We start from the raw sequence: 16,915 nt of genomic DNA, 5'->3' as shown, positions 1-16,915 counted from the left end.
AAGGAGTATTATAGTGTTAGCTGTGATGACAGAGACAACGAAAGGGAAATGGGGTTGCTGTCATATGGTGGTCAAAAGGAGATGAATAGACAAAATCCAGTCGTGGTCGTGTCTCTAGCTACTGGCACGTCCAATGTCAAACATTAACAACTCAGATCCTTCAGAAATGAGGGTGACCCCTGACTAGTTGAGATGCCTGAAGGGCAAGGGGGATTTTGTGACATGCATTAAAGAGTCATAAACACCAGTTATAGCTGTACGACCCGCTGCAAAAATAAGAACTCTAACTTCTACTTGTATTTTCTTCCTTGCAGTATCATATGTGTATATGTTAACATGTTAACTAATTGCCCTTTTCTTTCCATTCCTTTTCCTCTGCTACTTATTTTTTTTTTTTTTTTTGAGACAGAGTCTCACTCTGTTGCTTGGGGTAGAGTGCCGTGGTGTCATCCTAGCTCACAGCAACCTCAAACTCCTGGGCTCAAGTGATCCTCCTGCCTCAGCCTCCCTAGTAGCTGGGACTACAGGCATGCGCCACCATGCCCGGCTCATTTTTTTTATATATTTTTAGTTGTCCAGCTAATTTCTTTCTATTTTTAGTAGAGACGGGGTCTGGCTCTTGCTCAGGCTGGTTTCGAACTCCTGAGCTCAAACGATCCGCCCGCCTTGGCCTCCCAGAGTGCTAGGATTTCAGGCGTGAGCCACCACCCCCGGCCTCCTCTACTATTTTATATAGGACAAACTAGTGATGGATAACTCGATCATTTAGTCCATGAGACACAGAATACTGAGATCGGACTATGACAGAATTAGAGGGATGACTGTCATCCAGAGCTCCTGAGCTTGGAGCTCAACACAGAAAGTGACGACCTTTTGGGGGAAGGAGGGAATGTGTTGTGTACAAGGGACATTGCTTTATATTAAGAGGAAGCATCTTTATTGTATATTGCCTTTGTTTTCAGAATTGTGAGGATGGTAAGGAGCACATTTGACACCAGGTAGCCAAAGGGGCGGACTGTTGCAGACATTTGGCATTCTTTCCAGCTGCTTTGAAGGTGCTGTAAAGATTACCTGCTCTAATTACAGAGCCATTACTTTTAGCTGTGCACAATGCCATGTGGAAATAAAACCACCTTTCCCAATCTTTCTTGTAACTAGCTAAGGTAATTAAGTCCTACCAACGAGCCAAACGTGGATACATCATGTGGTACCTCTGGGAAAGCTCCAGAAACAGGAAAGGACAAGTACCTTTTATTCCTCTGCTGTTTCTCCTAAGCCAGCCTGGGATGCGGATACAATGGTGAGAGAGTCAGCAGCCACCTTCCATCATGAGGTGGTCTTGTGAATAGAGCCCATGCACAGTGGAGAAATATCAGAGTCTGGATTTCTGAAAACTATATTCCTTCAGTGTAATAAAAAGTATATAGATTTTTTTTTTCAATGTGTCAGAAGAGACCCCAGTAAACAAGGCATAGTTTTTTATCCTGAGGAAACGTGTTAACAAGTGGGAGTGACTAACAATTAGGCACACAGGTGAAGCACCCAGCCTGATCCTGAGTGTGGTGGCTGGTGTGGTCTGGAAGGGGTCTCTGCAGGAAGTAACACCCTTACCGAGGAAGAGGATTTGGCCAGCTGTTGGAGGAAGGGGCGGAAAGTTTTCTTGGCCTGGGGGACTTAAGAGATGTTAACACTGCTTAACACCTCTTAAGAGCTTACCTAAGGCAAGTAAACTGGGGTAGGACTTTGGACTTTACCCTCAGAACAGTGAGTAGCAAGTGAAGGGCAGTCAGCATGGCAGTTACAGGGTCAGATGTATTCTCTAGAAAGATCATCCCAGCTGCTCTGCGCAGAATTGATTGAGCCGCACCAGAACAGAGGTGGGGCGACCAACTGCATATTTTCTCTTGAATAGCAACAGGGAGAGAGAGGAAAAGGATTAGAAAAACTAGAGCAGGAGCTGGACACCAAAGGCACACTTGGCCCTGAGGAATCACCTGGAATATATTGGGAGTGTTGTAAACGCGAATCCTGAGGACAAGCCAGAGTGGATTCAGGCTCCTCCAGATCCTCTTTAGGAAAAAGAACACACAGTTAGGCACAAAGTGCCGCCTCCGGGAGCGGCAGTGACCCGCTTAGCAACAGCGAAAGAAGGGCTCCTGGGCGGGCGGAGAGACCACCTACGGGACGGGTTGGACCAGACGCGAGGCTGCACGCCGTCAGCAGCCCCGCTTCGCTCTCGAGCCGGGTGGGCTCCATCCACGGACCCGCCACCCGCGCGCGTCCCGGCACTGCCGCGTCGCTGGGAGGTGGGCGCTGGGCGCACGGCGGGGACCCCGGGAGAAAGCGGGGCAGCCTACCTCCGAGACCCAGGCACAGTCGCGGGGCCCGTCCGTTTGCTTGCTGCCAGTATACAAACTTGACCTCAAAAACACAAACCCAGTCTTTGGCATTTCTGGATTTAGAAATTAACATCACTCCAGACGCCGGCCAGCTCGTAGCCACAGAGCCGTCAAGTTTTATTTTTGGGGGGCGGGGGGAAGAACTTGCAATGTTTGTTTTGTTGTTCTTTTTTTAAAGAATTAACTCCTGCAAAACAAGTAATCAGCAGAATGAGAGAGGCTGGGAGCACGGTCCCCGGGACGCGCGGGGACGGGGCGGGCAGTCCCGGGACGCGCAGTGCGGGGGTCGGTGCCGAGATGGGGGTTGGGTGGGTGGTGCTGGGGCGCGCAGTGCGGGGGTCGGTGCCGGGATGGGGGTTGGGTGGGCAGTCCTGGGGCGCGCAGTGCGGGGGTCGATCCCCGGGTGGGGGTTGTGTGGGTGGTGCTGGGGCGCGCTGTGCAGGCTTCGGCCCGGAGAACTTGCCGGGCGGGGGCGCGCCGTCCTGGGGGCGTGCGGTGCGGGAGCGCGCAGGCCGGGGGCGCGCGTGGCGAGGGCGCACGGCGCCGGGAGAGGGGCGGGCCGCAGCCGACCGTGCGGGGCGGGGGCGCGCCGGGCGGGGGGCGCGCGGGGGCGGGCGCGGCGCCGCCAATCGCAGACAAAGGCCGCCCCAGTGAATCATGTGGTGCCGGGGGAGGAAGTGCGGCTTGTTTTCTTCCCTCCAGTCTCCCGGCTGCAGGCGGAGCGCGATGCGCGGAGACCCCCGCGGGGGCAGCGGTGGCGGCCGCGAGCCCCGATGAGGCCGGAGCGCCCCCGGCCGCGCGGCAGCGCCCCCGGCCCGATGGAGGTCCCGGTCCGCAATGACTCCCTGCAGCCCACGCTGACCCCGGCCGTGCCCCCCTACGTGAAGCTCGGCCTCACGGTCGTCTACACCGTGTTCTACGCGCTGCTCTTCGTGTTCATCTACGTGCAGCTCTGGCTGGTGCTGCGCTACCGCCACAAGCGCCTCAGCTACCAGAGCGTCTTCCTCTTCCTCTGCCTCTTCTGGGCCTCCCTGCGCACCGTGCTCTTTTCCTTCTACTTCAAAGACTTCGTGGCGGCCAATTCGCTCAGCCCCTTCGTCTTCTGGCTGCTCTACTGCTTCCCGGTGTGCCTCCAGTTCTTCACGCTCACGCTGATGAACCTGTACTTCACGCAGGTGAGTCGCGGACGCAGCCCCGCGGGCGGGAGGCTCCGGAGGGCGCTCGCCTGGCAGCCGCAGGGGCCGGGCGCAGCCACGGGGCCTGAGAGCGTGGAGGACAAGGCACTGGCTCTGGGCTCGTCTGAGCCGTGTCCTGCCTGCGGGCCTTTCTCTTAGGTAACCCCCTCCCATTCCCAAAAGTGGCGAGGAGAAGGAAGGCCACCGGTCACTCCCATCGTCCGGTGGGTACCGGGCGCCTCTCTGTGCGCGGGACGACGCAGCAGCGTCTGCACACGCCAGAGCCGGGACTGCTGGAAGCAGGGAGGCCTGAACGCTAGAATTTCCCCTCTATCCCAAGACACCTAACCCCTGGCCTGGGAAGGTCATTTGCGTGTTGGTCTCCAGGTTTGGGCCAAGCAGTGCCTTTTTTTTTTTTTTTTTTTTTTTGAGCGACGGCAGGGTGGGACTGTCCTGGTTTGGATGAGATGCTTTGCACCTTCTGTTTAGGAGCTCAACCGAACTGCGACTTACCAACTCATTCCTCCGAATTGCTAAACAGCAGTCTAGGGTAACACCCAGCCCGGAGCTGCCGCAACCAGAGATCAGGCGTACTGTCTGAGCTCATCTCACAGGCCCTAGGAAAAAGCCATAAAAGTTTACCGGGACTTTTTTACAGACACACTAAAATCATTTTACGAGGCACATTATTAATGAGAGCATGGGAGAGCCTCATGAAGTGACTGGGCCGCTTCTTTACCGGTCGGTGGGGGTTGGCTTAATGAGAGTACAGTAATTGTAAAGCGCTTTGCGCTTTGCAAATACTTTGAAAAGCATTGCACAGAGGTTTCAGAACACAGTGTTTTCCTCATCAATTCCCATTAGCTTTCCGAGCACTACAATGTCCATTTTCACTAGAACTCTGCCCGAGGGGAAGGTGCCAACTGTGTCACCTGGTGAGGGTAATTTAAGAGCTGTCTCATGAGCAGAGGACCCATGCAAGCAGGCGTCTTATTTCTTATAACAGTGTCTCTGGTTCTCAAAAGAAAGCGTCATTGTTTAAAAGAAAGAAAAGAAAAGGTAGAAAAAGAATCGCCCTGGTACAGTGGGGGCGACTCATTGAAGATTTGGAGCAGACACTTTTGGCTAAAAAAATAGCATGTGTCATATTTAGTTGATATCATAATCTTTTAAAAATGGGTCTTACAGTCAGAGCCTTCTCATTAAGTCCAGCGTATCAGCATATTTTCCAGTCTGAGAGTAATGTGTATTGTCTGCCCAAATACTGCTTTTAAACCTGCAAACCAGTTCAGGCAGTAGGCTGCATTGCAGACAGACACTGGGGCTTTGTCACTGAATCGAAATGGGGTGGTTCCAGCAAGATGCAAAAGTCAAGTAAGTTGATGTTACCTCGGGAACTTTGGCATTGGTAGTATTGCATATTGAGATCTTCATTCTTGTCCCTTTTTGAGAGAAAAACAAAAAGGAAAATGTAGGGAACTGCCATGGCACTCTGGAAATCACATGCACATTCTGAACTTAGAGCCGGATTAGGGGCAGGGCTACACATTTTCTGCACCATCTGCTGGTTGATGAGTAAACGCTGAGCAAGGGAAAAAGTGACCAGGCGGACAGAGCCACTCTGGCCAGGAGGCCCAAAGTCACGGCCCTGTCTCCTTTACAGCTCCCAGGTCAGTGGGCACCCCAGCAGAGGGCATTTCACCTGAGGGCACACTGGCTGGCAGGAGAGGGTGGCATCTCAGACCCCAGCAGGACAAAGTCATTCCTGGCTTCCTGACAAAAACTGTGATGCTTCTGGGGTCTTAGAAAGGGGTCTGCCCTTTGACCCCCAACCCAGCCCCTGCCTCCAATCTCCTTTCTCCTCACACTCATTCTCTTACACAGATTCTCAACCATTGCAATCGCCTAAAATGGGGAACTTTAGAATTGCTGCCTGGCGCCCCCCCCGCCCTTCTCAGACCAAGTAAATCCAATCTGGGGGGCGGGTAGCAGCTAACAATTAAGAAGTATGTACTATCTGCTGGGGACAGTTCTAAGCAGTTTGTATTATTTATTTTTACAACAATCCTCCAAAGAAAGTACTGCTGTTCCCATTTTGCAGAGAAGGAAACTGAGGCTCAGAGAGGTTATAAAGGACTTGCTCCAGGTCACACTGTCAGTGTATGGTGGAGCCAGGAGTCACACCCACATCTGTGCCTTGCCAGTGTGAGGCTTGTCCTTTACGGTACAGTATTGGAAATTTCTTACAATGGAATAACTCTCTAAATGTAACACCTTGTGTTCCAGGAGCTTGAAATTGAGTTGGGGAGATACAAAGTAAGCGACATAATTAAGTCACGATTCAAGGGATCGAAGCAATAGGGGACTGTAGTGGGACCTGCGTCCTCGGAGAGGAAGTGGGTCCCAAGGCTGGGTGGGAAGGAGGAGAGTGCGGTGGGAAGGCAGCAGCAGGCCAGAGGTTTGAAATTGGGAATGAACCGGAAGGGAGGTCCAGGAGGTGGAGGAAGCTTTTTTCTGTTGTTGTCGAGTCCTTCATGCCAGGCCCCGTGCCTGGGACTTAGGTACTCATCTCAGCCTCCCTGATGACCCATAAGGAGGGTACTGTTACTCTCCCCACTGAGGCTCTCAGAGACAAGGACACTTGTCCACGATGCCCTGTGTGGGGCCCCTCACTCTGTGAGGTGGCGTGGGTCGGTCCTGTCCCAGCTCGGCCCCGCTGCCCCCAGCTGACACCTCCATCCAGCGCGCGAGCTGCACAGTGGTAAGCAGCCCCACCCTCCCTCAGGCACACATCTTAGGGTGACCTGAGCATTAGACAGCCTCAGTGTGATTTACTTTCTTGCCAAGTCACTGCTTTTTAAATTCTGCTAGGCGAAGTCTCTCTTTCCACTCCCACCCAGTGACCCTTCAGACGGATCCTATAGCTTTCTAGTCATACTCAGTTATTAAATCTTTCCGTCCAGTTTAAAGCTCCTCTCCTGACCCTGTCCTGGGCAAGCCAGGCTTTGAGTCCCAGGGCTTGGCGTCAAGGGTGTGTCCTGCCCTGTGCTCTTGGCCTGTGCCCCTCCGTCTTCCTGGCTGGCCGGGGGAGCGACACGTTGTCTCATGGCTCCCAGCCTGTCAGCCTCTGGTCTCTCCCCGGCTCTGCCTCTGGGTGACTCTGCCATGTGGCTGTGTTTGCATGGTGGGCTCCACCTTCCTCCTGGCCCCCTCTGCCATCTCCCTTCTGTCTCAGTCCCTTCTTTGGTGGAGCAGCCACACGGCTTTAGGTCCCCTTTGTGACTCTGTTCTTTTTCTCTTGAAGCCCAACACCACGGAGGCCCTCCACTCTCCCTTGGCCCCACCAGTGATCGGCTGGGTCCCCACCCAGTGTCTTCTGGGCCCACCACCCTGGCCCCTTTCACTCTATGCCTGCCTAGGGGCCCTCCCCCTGCAGAAACCCCCGGTGGAAGCAGACACCACCCTCCAGGTGCCTGGTGCTCTCAGGCCTCCAGGGCACAGGTTGGCATCCAGCGGGACTCCATCTCCAAACCTGCTTTGCTCCAGTGCCTGTACCCGCTGGGCCTGCACGTCCCCAGCTCGGCAAGCATCAGCCCGGTGCCTTTCTTTGTAACCCCCGTGAGTGGTTCCCGTGTGGCTTTGTCCTCACTGACCTGGGCGGAGGTGCTCTCCTGCCAGCCGGCTGCTGACTCTTGCTGTCCGTCTCCACTCTCCCCCTGCTGGTACCGCCTGGGAAGGTGGGGAGGCAGCTGTAGGACTGGTTCTGCTAACCCTGCACGCCCTCTCTGTCGGTATCTACCTGTTTGGCCTCAGATCCTTGGGGCTTTTTTGGAACAGTGTTGTGCACCTGTCGTTGCCAGCTGTGGTTCCTTGTGCCAACACTGGGGTACAGCTGAGCTCCCACTCAGCTCCCTGCTGCACCAGGAAGTGGTAGGACCAAGGCCTTTGACTCTAGGGCCTGCTCTAAGCATCATGTCAAATTGCCTTTTTAATGGGGTGGAGGGTGGGGGAGGGGTACAGGACCCTGAAACCTGAGTCCTGCGGGGGTCTCTGCTCATGAGGAGTTATGGTGCCGTCCACCTCCATGTTTTAGGGTATAGGCTCAGAAGTAAAGGCAGCAGCTTCTGCTCCTGGGTGGCTCCTGGGTGGAGCAGGTCTGCGCACAGGGTGGTGTGGCGGGGGCTCGGCGACACCTGGGCAGCCATGTGTTCCAGCCATTCCCCTTCACAGTTAGCGGCCTGGAACTCAGACTCTTGAGCTTCCTGCATTTGGCTGAATGGAACAGGCTGGTTCAGCCTTGTCCCGAGCCCTGTGACAAACTCCTGCCATGTCAGCCGGGTGGTTCTCGGAAGGAAATGGAGAAGTGAGTCCTCCCGGTGGGGAACAGACGCTGCCATGGGAAATGAGAGCTCGCCACGCCTTAGAGGGCAGATGGGAAGCTGGCATTTATCAGGTCTGGCCTGTTCTGGAACCCTGCTAGGACTTCCACATCCCCACACTCAGCTGCAGCAGGGACGGTTTGTTGGTCATGTGCTGCTGTGAGGCGGAGCCAGGGGCTCATGCTGGGGCTTGAGGGTCATGGAGGGGGCCGGGGCTCATCATGGGCACTGGGCCGGCAAAGGCTTGTGAACCAGCAGCGGGAAGAGTGGGCGCAGAGCTGGTTCAGATCCTGGCTTTGCCCCTAGTGTGAGTCCCATGGCCAGTGACTGACCTCTCTGAGCGGAAACCGTAATGCTCCTCCCACGGGTCGGCGCGGGTTAAAGGAGACACAGTCTACACTGACTCCCTTTGCTCCTCTTCTGTCTTAGTTAAATTAAGGCTCTCACTCTACGTCTCCTAGCAGCCCCGAACCCAGGCTCTTGCCTAGACACCCAGCCACTGTCCTGAAGGTCAGGTCCCGGGGCTGGCCCTGCCCTTTACCAATGCACACGGTGCCATCAAAACGACTTTTGCTACCAAGTTAGAACTTTTGTGTTTGTAAAGTGGCAGTGACTCTTGGCGTACACTTAGGGAGAGTGTGGCAAGTCAGCGGTGCCTAACTGCAGCGCTTGAAACGAGAGCGGAAGGCACTGGGAGGTCCAGCAGCCCAGCCCCTCGTTTTGCACGTGGGCTGGCCGATGTCTAGAGAAGTCGGGGGACTTGTCCCTGGTCACCCAGCCAGACATGCGGAGGCAGCACGAGGCCCCAGGTTTCTGACTGACCGATCCTGTGCTCGCTAGGAGATGCCAAAACTCTAATCTAAACCATCCCTCCACACCCCTCACCCAGGAAAAAGGGAGGTGGGCGATTTTAGGAATAAAAGCAGTTTTTGCCGTGGCTCTCGGCAGTCAGTTTAGTCAAGAAGTGTTTATCAGATACCTGTCGTGTGCCAGGCTCTGATCTGGGAGTTGTGAAGAGGGAAGCGTCTGGGCCTCCTGGTGGTTGTGAAGAAGTGAGATGCTTAGGAAACAGGGCCGTCCAGGGGTGGGCATCGTGCTGAGCCTGGCCTCTGTCCCCACACCCGTGGTCTTGGCCCCTGGCACTGGCTTCCTATGGTCACTCGTGGATTCGCGGCCAGCCGGGGCAGGGTGTACACCTGTGTGTGTGGCGGTGGGGGGCGGGGAGAGGTTTCCTCATGGGCATTCGGTCTGCTGTCCCCCCAGCACCTCCCAGGAAATAGCTCTCTGACTTTACAGCTCAGTTTCCTGAGCTCTTTGTTGTCCCTGCCGGCCTGCTTCAGTGTTTCAGGCCAACTGAGGGGACCCAGACTCTGCTAGCGCCCTCAGCACTCTGGTAACAAACTCAGCACGTCTGAAATCCAGCCCCATGGCAGAGGCTGGGCTGAGGCTCCCCCTCCCCCGCACCTCCATCAGGGGCCCCCTGCTGTTGGTGCCATACACTGCAGCACTTGCAGGCTTTGCTGCGTTGTTCTGCTCATCTGCCTTTCTGAGGTCGGACAGACAGGGACCAGCAGGGACAGGGCACTGTCCTAAGGCTGATGCAGTTTCCCAGGTGAGTTCCAGAGTCCACCCATGGCTGTGTCTGACGGCAGCCGTCCCCCACCGAGGGCTGCCCCTGTGTCCACCCTCTGAGCCCCCAGGGCAGCTGCTCGGCTCTGCGTGATGGGGAACCTGAGCGCAGGGGAGGGCTGCCCAGAGAAGAACAGCAACAGGATGGAAGGTTCCTCAGCAAAATCTCACTGTGAGCTCCTTAGGGTTTTGACAACAACAAAATCATGTGACCCCAAGAGCTGCTTTGGTCAGGCTGTTCCTGCAGCCTTGCCTTCCCTGTGAGAGGAGGACAGCCTCTTCCTGGTTTGCAGCCTGTCTCTGTCCTGACATTCCAGCGGCCAGTTCTCTCTGGACAGAAATAGCTTCAGCAAACGGTTCAGACAGTACCTGGGACGACAGGCATTCCCTGAGGTCTGCAAAGGGTCTTAAATATTTCACTTTTTATTTATCCTGTGGCTCAAGTGTAGAGTCTGTTAACGTATGAGGATGGATGAAGCCCGAATGATTTTACTCTACAAGTGGGTTGATTTCCTCAAGCTTGCCCGACAAAAGGCTGCAAGAAAGGAAGTCACAGTGGGTGCAGGTCAAGATCTTAGGCCTGAGAACCACAAGTGGTCTCTGTTGCATCTCTCGTTTTCTTTTTAAACAACCCTTTAAAATGGTAAAAAACCATTCTCAGCCCACAGGCCTTACTAAAACAGCTTGTGGGATAGACTCAGCCTGTGAGCTGTTGTTTGCCAACCCCTGGGTTAGGACACACCCAGTGATTGTCACCAAGACCCTCTCTCCACTACCACATTTGTTCTGTTGTTTTTGTTGGGGCAGGTCCTTCAGGGAAGTCAGAGACAGGCTTTGACTTCTCTCGTGATTCAGGGAGTGTCACCCATTCAGTGAATAAACCATAGCGATCACCTACACACAGGTGTCTGGGATCAGGGATAGTAAGTTGGGTCTTCTGCCGCAAAGGGCCACAGTCTGTTGGGAAGGACAGACATAAACAGAAACGAGAGTGCAGTGGGCCACCTGCACCTACGGCAGACAGGAGGGACCCACTACCATGGCTGCCTGGCCTGGGGACATGATCTTGATGTCATGTGATTTTTGTCATCTGCTCATTTCCCCCCCCATTTTTAAATGGCACATACACCTGCTGGGTTGGTTACACAGTCTGTAAAACACAGGGTGAAAATCCACACACACGATGGAATCTGCTTCCTGGGCCGTAGCCTACTTCATATGCTACTCTCCCTGGCTTCCTGGACCTCATAGCTGTCAGAGGTCCATTGTCCCATGAGGGTGTTGTGACAGTCCGTTGCGATGCATGACCGGTGGCAGGTCAGAGAAGTGGGCAGGGTGTGAGCGACCCCGGCTCACCATGGGCCAGGCCCCCTCAGGACCACACTCCTTTCCTGGGAAGACAGCACACATCTGTCCCCGCCAGCAGTCCTTGTCCTCCCAGCTTCCACAAAGCAATACAAGGACTCATTTCATTCATTCAACAAGTGTTTAATTTAAAAAAATCTTCCCATTGAGGTGAAATTGACATAACATAAAACTAAAACTATTCAATATGTACAATTTAGTGGCATCGAGTACATTCACAATATTATGCAACGATCACCTCTGTCTAGTTCCAGAAGATTTTCATCACCCCAGAAAGAAATTATACTCATTAAACAGTCACTCCCCAAACCCCTCACCTCAGCCCCTGGCACCCACCAGTCTGTTTTCCGTCATGGTGGATTTCTGTATTCCAGATATTTCCTATCAAAGGAGTCGTGCAATATGTATTTTTTCAGTCTGGCTTCTTTCACTTTGCTTGATGTTTTGAGGTTCATCCACATCATAGCATGTATCAGAACATCATTCCTTCAGGTGGCTGAATAATCTTGCATTGTGTGGATAGACATTTTGTTTATGCATTCATCCGTTGGTGGGCATTTACGTGGTTTCATCACATACTTTTGACTGCCTGTTGCATGCCAGATACTGTGTAGAATCTGGTTAAGGTCAAATATCGTTCTTCCCTTCATGGAACTTAGCATAGAGCAGGGAAAACAGACTTTACGTAAATAATTTCTCCATTGTGGGATCGATAGGCTGCTGTTACTTAGTGACAGTCCTTATGGTGGTGACACAAAGTGTGAAATGTTTTCAAAGGAAAGTTGGGAGCTTAATTCATCCCTTCATCTCTGATTCTCCCTTTAGCATTGTGCTTTACAAAGAACTAGTGGCGTTTGCTACTATTCAAGTGTAAGTTAAATCCATTTGCAGTAAATGTTGTTATAATCAAAATAAATCTTACTGCAATGAAATAAAACTATTTCCAAACTCAAACGTTCACTATGAGGAACTGCTAGCACTATGGTGGAGGGAAGAGTTCTTGGTTGAGGCTGCTGCCTGTGGTTGGGGCCGTTGGATTTCCACCCACGTTTGCCCCGTCTTGCTACGAGAGGCCATTTGTTGGATGCCATCGGGGGTGAAGATTTAGACGTGGGTTGACACAGGGTGTCTTCTAACGACAGCTGGATTCTGGAGTGACTGGGTTGTTTCTCTGGCTGGTCTTGGGTTGTGTGTGGGAAGCCAGCGTCACAGCCCTGCTCCAGGGCAGGCTAGAGCATCTGGCGTGCCTGAGTTTGTTCTCAGCAGATCTTGGGTCCAGCCCGACATGGGCGTGGAAGGTGGTGCTGGTTAACTCCCATTCTTACCCCTTGGGGCCATCCACGGCACACGGAATCCCTCCTCCCGGGGCAGACAGCCTGGCACAGACTCGACAGCATGTATTGTATCTCCCCAAGTCCTCTCGGCTTAGGGTCAGCCAATCTCAGTTCCTCTCGTTATTACCGATGGGCCATCGGTTTGTCCCTCGCCATCCTGGTCACTGTTCCTGAAGTCCCAACCCAGTGTTCCACAGTGAGCTGGGGACAGTTCCAAGGTGTCACTCCCAGGGAGGTGCCTCTCTCTGTCATGCCACTTTGCTTCTCCTCCCGGAGATCCCGGTGGCCATTCTCCCCGTGGCAGGACAGAGGGAGCATCATCTAATACCAAACGTGCCCACTAGGGCAGGAATTCCCGGGAAAGTCTAAAGCCTCAGATCCTCCTCCCTTCTGAAGCAGAATGTTAGTTCATGAGGGGAAGAAAAATTGGGGCATTTTACCTGCTAACTTCTTGTGTAGTTGTTGCATGGTTTGCCAACAGGGATTGTGGCACTGTGGTAAGACGTGGCACACTGCTGCCACACGGCATGGGACCCTCCTTCACGCAGCCTTTGGGCCCGGCTGGCTAGTTCTTCCCACGGTGAGAATCGTGTCCTCCGTGCTTGTAACGTGTCATTTTATTTAAGTACATTTGGAACAATTATGGGCAAGTCCCTGCTGGTAAACTGAACTGCAATTTGTGGCAGAGCACTTAAACGCCGTAATGATGATAGTGCCCTGTGCAGCCACAGCCCTTGTCGTTCACAAGGCTGCAGAGAGAGAGTCCTGGCAGGGAGGATGACCTGTCTCCACCTCTGTGCCCGTCAGCGGGGACCTGCTTGCCCAGACAGCATCTGCCCAGGCCGGGGGCAGGAGGGCAGGACAGTGCACCTCTGGGACTGAAGCTGGCCCTTGGGCTGCAGCCACCTGTGGGGCTTCCCAGGGTGGAGCACACAGGCCGCCCTCTGGGAAGGCACTTCATGTCGTGGAGCCTTCTGAGTAAAAGACACCTTAATGAATGATCGTACTAACTTTTTATCTTGCAGATAGACCGTGAGGCTGAGAAAGATAAACAGAGTTAATCAGGGGCCAGCAAAGCAGCTTCATGGTGGTCAGACCAGCCTTGCCCCTGAATCCAGGCACTCAGGTGACAAGAGACAGCGCAGAAAAACAGGGAAACAGAGGGCCAGCATTTGGCATGTTCTTAGATTGACCTTTGGGAGCTTTCGGACAGGAGGCACGCTCCTTGGGCCACATGCTTGCCAAGTGCAAAGGTGGGAAGTGACACAGTAAAGACCTGACCCTGGAACCCAGTCACTCCCCGGGGGCCTCTCACACCTGGCCAGCCTGGGATGCGGACTGGGCGTACCTGGGCTTCAGGCTTCCCCCAGCCGGAATTACACGGCACAGTCGGCATGCTCGGTTTTCTCCGTCCCCCACCGTGGGGGCAGGACTGGGAGTGGGGTCGCGGTAGTTACTCTGCTCCCGAGTCCCCAGACCTGAGGAAGAAGAGAAAATCCCACCCCAAACACAGGGCCCTGCCCTTGCTGTCTTGGAGAGTCGACCTCACACGCAGATCCCCCTACAGCCACCCGGTATTCTTCAGGGGACCCTGCAGAAAGGGAGAGATCCTGTGTCTGGAGTGCAGGGCTGTGACTGTCCTGTCACCCTGCTCTGGTGAACGTAGAAACACAGACTGGAGCAGCTGACTAATGGCTATTGCCCGGGGAGACCGGGGCCTCGGGGTTGGCGTCATTTCCCCAATGTATCAGGAAGTGGCCACGCAGAGAGACCACGGGAGCAAATACCGAATGTGTCAGTGGCTCCTAACCTTTCTGAGTATGACAGTTCCCTTTATGGTCAAGAAAGCACCTGCGATCACAGTTCAGTAGCTGGGCATTTGGAATCGTGGTTCGGAAACACACGTAAGGACTAATAATAATAGCAGCAGCCTAGGGGCAGCGCACTCTGACAGTACTTACTAGGTAGCAGGCATTTGTCTAAGTGCTCTACGTGTATTCATTCCCCTGATCCTCACAGAAACCTCTAAGGCTGCTGCTACCATTAGTCTCATTTAACAGATGACGTATTTGAGGCACAGAGAGGTCAAGTGACTTTTCCAAGGTCACACAGCTGATAATTGATATAGCCAGGATTTAAGCCCAGGTCAGCCAGCTCCAGAGTTCACACTCTTAATCATCTTTAGGTTTCCCTCTGCTGGAGACGGATACACAGCTGTGTCCTGTTCATGCAGTGGCAAGCACAGTCGTCCCTCAGTATACAGGACTCCCAAGCTGCCTCAGTCCCTGCATACTCAGGTTGCACATGCTTCAAATACTGTGTTTTCCATCGCATTTGGTTGAAAAAAATTCCGAGTATAAGTGGACCCGTGCAGTTCAAACCCGTGTTGCTCAAGGGCCAACTGTCCTGTGTGTTAGTGAAAATGCGTGAACTAGAGCCGTTTGTTTCAACATAGACACATTCCAAACATAATCATGGGTGAACAAAACTGCAGAAGGCTATGGAAGGTATTGATGCATTTATATGAAGTACAAAACCATGCAGGATGCTACTCCGTGAATACATACATACCTAGTAAAAGTATAATCTTGCCTGGGTATAAAAACGTCAAATTCAGGACAGTGCTTGCTATCTGGGGAGAGAATAGAACCGGGGAGGGGGTGGGCTGGGGGCTTCAACTGTGTCATTTTTTTTGTTAAAAGTAAAACCCAGCTGGAGCAAATGCGGCAACGTGCTAAGGATGGAACTGAGTGGTGGGTACACGCACAGGCACCCAGGGGCAGGACGCAAAGCTTTTAAGGGTGGGAGGATTGTGAAGTGTCCAGAGGGGTGTCATGGAAGTGGAGACTCTGAGACACGGGTCATGTTTTGGGGGGGTTTATAAAGCGAAATGAGTGCATAGGGAACTTCTGAATCAAGTGTGAGTTAGAGGACAGCAGAGGGCACCTCTTTTGAGTTTCGCTGACCACACAAGGGACACCATCATACCCACAAAGAATAGCAGGGGACGTTTCTGCCACAAACACCAACATGACACTAGTAAAAATGATCGCGAGGCAGCAAATGCCAGCTTGGGTTAGTAGCTGAAAAAATAGGCAGACTGGTTCAAAGGGTGGGAACAAACCAGTGACGCGTGAACAGGCTGATTTATTAGGGGCGCGGGCAGGGTTCAGCGGCTGCTTCGGAAGCCTCTCTGCTTCTGTCGACACAAGTACGTCACACGCAGAGCCCTGGGCCCTCCTGTGTCGTCTGCAAGGGTCGGGTGAAAGCCAGGGGTTACCGAGGGGGTGCGGGGGCCTCGGCCTCTTGTGGGAGAGATCCGTGCGAGAAACCCATGCGGGCTCTGGAATGTTCCTGCCCGGCCTCCAGCGGCCCGCTGGGGGCATCTTGCAGCTGCAGCTCGCCCTGCAGCAGTCACCCGGGGGCCAGGATCACTCACAGCGCCACCCCTTGACCTGTTCTGGGTAGACTTGCAAAAGCAGAAGTGACGCGAAAACCAAAAGGAATTTGCTTTTGTGGGGAAAATGCTTTATTTTCATGAGATGATGGACTTCAAGGTTTCTGGTGAAAGCTGCTGCTGTTTCCTCTTTCTCCGTCGAGCCTGATCCTGCTTCCCCTGTCCTCCCATCCCTTTGACCACTGTGGCGGAAGCCCTGAAAAACCCTGGTGTTTTCAGAGACCGTGTAGACGCCCGAGGGAGGGGAGGGGAAGGAGGGACCCTCGCGTACTCACTGTTCAGTTCCTGATCGAGTTTCCCCAGAAGCAGCTGGGGCTCCCCCACCTGACTTCCCTTCCCCCACAGTTGTCCCCCCACACTCCCTCTGCCCCCCTTCCTGCTGCCTCAGTTTCCCTGCCCTCCGCTATGCCCCTGCCCTCCTGCCTCTCCCGGCTATGCCATTCTCGGGGGCCAGGCTCTGCCTGCCCACAAGCATGCTTGCATCACCTGGTCTTAGAGCAAGATGCTTGCACCCTCGAGTAAGCTCTGTCTTGCATTTCCCAAACACGCATCTTTGAAGAGTGGTTTATGCTCTAGAATTGACTCACTGCTCTCACTTCCTCCTGCCAGCGTCTGCCCACTTCCCCCTCCAGGGCCCTGCCTGGTTGGCTGAGCCCGCCTGTGGCCAGACCCCATGGCTCGTTCTCCACCTTGATTCTATCTGCTGGGCACCATTGGACACTGCCCCGGCCTCTCTCCCCCGCAGGCTTTGAGGCCTTGACTACTGAGGGGGGCCACTCGACCTCTTCCCTGCTCTTTTTTGGTTTTATAACGGCTTTTTAAAAAATCTTTTTTGAGATAGGGTCTCACTCTGTTGCCAGGGCTGGAGTGCAGTGGCTTCATTGCAGCTCACTGCACCCTCAAACTCTTGGGCTCAGGCAATATTCCTGCCTCAGCCTCCTGAGCAGCTGGGACTACAAGTGTGTACCACCATGCCTGGCTAATTTTTAAAATTTGTTTGTAGACACGGGGTCTTGCTGTGTTGGCCAGGTTGGTCTCGAACTCCAGACCTCAAGCAATCCTCTCACCTTGGCCTCGCAAAGTGCTGGGACTACGGGCATGAGTCACTGCGCCCGGCCTGTAACAGCTTTATTAAGATTCACGTTCCATACGATTCCCCCATTCAAAAGTGTACTGT

The 16,915-nt window shown here is 53.7% G+C and overlaps 1 protein-coding gene across 2 annotated transcripts in view; it reads left to right on the top strand.

Moving 5' to 3' along the window:
• The first annotated feature begins 3,084 nt into the window (after positions 1 to 3,084).
• GPR137B (G protein-coupled receptor 137B) overlaps positions 3,085 to 16,915 on the top strand; it is a 43,808-nt gene continuing 29,977 nt past the window's right edge. The window contains exons 1-2 of one of the 2 annotated variants that reach the window (XM_012660348.1): positions 3,088 to 3,147; positions 3,224 to 3,574. In XM_012660348.1, the coding sequence (XP_012515802.1) occupies positions 3,554 to 3,574 (21 nt within the window). In that variant the 5' untranslated portion in view covers positions 3,088 to 3,147; positions 3,224 to 3,553. Of the gene's footprint in view, positions 3,575 to 16,915 lie in introns of both variants that reach the window. The other variant, XM_012660347.1, reaches the window with a different exon arrangement.

The sequence above is a fragment of the Propithecus coquereli genome, unplaced genomic scaffold, assembly GCF_000956105.1.
Source record: "Propithecus coquereli isolate 6110/MARCELLA unplaced genomic scaffold, Pcoq_1.0 Scaffold66, whole genome shotgun sequence".
Lineage (NCBI taxonomy): Eukaryota > Metazoa > Chordata > Mammalia > Primates > Indriidae > Propithecus > Propithecus coquereli.
Note: the sequence above shows the minus strand (reverse complement) of the source record. Positions and strands in the feature narration are given on the sequence as shown.